The 1,895-nt window shown below is 39.3% G+C and overlaps 1 protein-coding gene across 1 annotated transcript; it reads left to right on the top strand.

Annotated features, from left to right (window-relative positions):
* Positions 1-549: 549 nt before the first annotated feature.
* LOC121452979 (NADH dehydrogenase [ubiquinone] 1 subunit C1, mitochondrial-like) lies at positions 550-944 on the top strand. The gene has a single exon (XM_041659466.1). It carries the CDS (start codon positions 554-556, stop codon positions 782-784), a length of 231 nt encoding a protein of 76 aa, XP_041515400.1. The 5' UTR covers positions 550-553; the 3' UTR covers positions 785-944.
* Positions 945-1,895: the final 951 nt, after the last annotated feature.

Genomic DNA, 1,895 nt, shown 5'->3' on the forward strand with positions numbered 1-1,895 from the left:
AAACATCTAATTATTAACCTCTCCAAGTCTATTGTTGTAATAAGGAGGCCACTTGTTCGTTTCTGGGCCACCCAGACTCCAGAAATAATCACACAGAAACTATATTATTTAAAACACGGCTTGGCCCATTAACTCTAGCTTCTAAATGGCTAACCCTTATATTTTAATTTAACCCATCTCCATATGGCAGTGGCTTACCTGGTAAAGTTCCAGTGTCTATCTCAAGCAGGGCTACATGACTTCTCCCTAACTCTGCCTTCTTTCTCTCAGCATTCAGTTTAGTTTTCCCCACCTAGCTCTATTCTATCCCATCATGGGCTCAAGACAGTTTCTTTATTCATTAGTGGTAACCACAGCATACAGAGGGGAATGCCACATCAGTGTATAAAAAATAAAACCGTGGCGCACGCCTTTAATCCCAGCACTCGGGAGGCAGAGGCAGGCGGATCTCTGTGAGTTCGAGACCAGCCTGGACTACAGAGCTAGTTCCAGAACAGGCTCCAAAACCACAGAGAAACCCTGTCTTGAAAAACCAAAAAAAAGGTAGGGCAAGATGGCGCCGTCTGCCGTACTGCGCCCGTTTTCGCGGCTGCTGGCCCCTGCCAGGTTCCCGAGCTGCTATTCAACGCGGTCAAAGTTCTACGTCCGGGAGCCAGTCCATGCCAAACCTGACTGGTTGAAAGTTGGGCTGACCTTGGGCACCTCAGTTTTCCTGTGGGTTTATCTCATCAATCAACATAATGAGGATGTTTTGGAGTATAAAAGAAGAAATGGATTGGAATAAACTTCGGAGATATTAATATAGTCTACTTCATGTGATGGAGTCCATTCCTCTGGATTCATCCATCTGTTGAGTTGTGGATATGAGGGGAAAGTATATGTAAATATGTATCAGTCAAGTTAACGTGGCTTTTACTTTATTAAATAAAAGTACTTATGTTCTTCATGTGAAAAAAAAGAAAAACAAAAAAAAATAAAAAAAATAAAAAAATAAAACCACTCAAAAGGCACACATATCCAGCACTCCCTGAGATAAAATGTTGAGGCCTGTATCTTTTAAATATCTATCTATCTATCTATCTATCTATCTATCTATCTATCTATCTCTGTCTGTCTATCTGTCTGTCTGTGTATCTATCATCTATCTATCTATCTATCTATCTATCTATCTATCTATCTATCTATCTATCTCTGTCTGTCTATCTGTCTATCTGTCTGTGTATCTATCATCTATCTATCTATCTATCTATCTATCTATCTATCTATCTATCTAATCTATGTGTGGGTTTTTTCAGGAGGGTTTCTCTGTATAGCCCTAGTTGTCCTGGAACTTGCTCTGTAGACCAGGCTGGCCTTGAACTCAGAGATTCGACCTTTAATCCTGTTGGGATTAAAGGTGTGTGCTACCACCACCACCTGAGACCTATATCTTTTAAAGAAGTTTGTTTGTATTTTTAAATCTTCTGACAAACAAACAAACCAGGCTCAGATTGTTCCAGTGGTTAATTCTATCAAACAGAGGAGGAAATCACATTAGCACTGTGTAATCGCTTCTAGAAAACACAAAAGCCTGACATCTTCCTACTTTAATTATATGAGGTCAATGTTGTTCTGATTCCAAAAGCAGGCACACATTACAAGAAATCTAAGGGGATCAGTCTCCTTCCTGAATATAACTGCAAAATCCCCAACTAAGTAAGAGAATATCGAATATAGCAATATATAAAGAGATAATGTACATAAAGTAGGGCTTGCACCAGGAATATAAGATTCATCATCCAAAACTCAATCAGTGTAACCCATTATATATAACCTCTTAGAGAATAAAAACCATTTGATAAAGTAACAGATGAGGAAGACCCATTTGGCAAAGCTCAACGTCTATTCATGGTAGA

Source organism: Microtus oregoni, unplaced genomic scaffold (genome assembly GCF_018167655.1).
Source record: "Microtus oregoni isolate MIOR12 unplaced genomic scaffold, Mior012 000010F_ref0000083, whole genome shotgun sequence".
In the NCBI taxonomy this organism is placed as follows: Eukaryota; Metazoa; Chordata; class Mammalia; order Rodentia; family Cricetidae; genus Microtus; species Microtus oregoni.

Excerpts from the sequence above, each read along its gene's own strand:
- LOC121452979 (XM_041659466.1), top strand. The coding sequence starts at position 554 with ATGGCGCCGTCTGCCGTACTGCGCCCGTTTTCGCGGCTGCTGGCCCCT.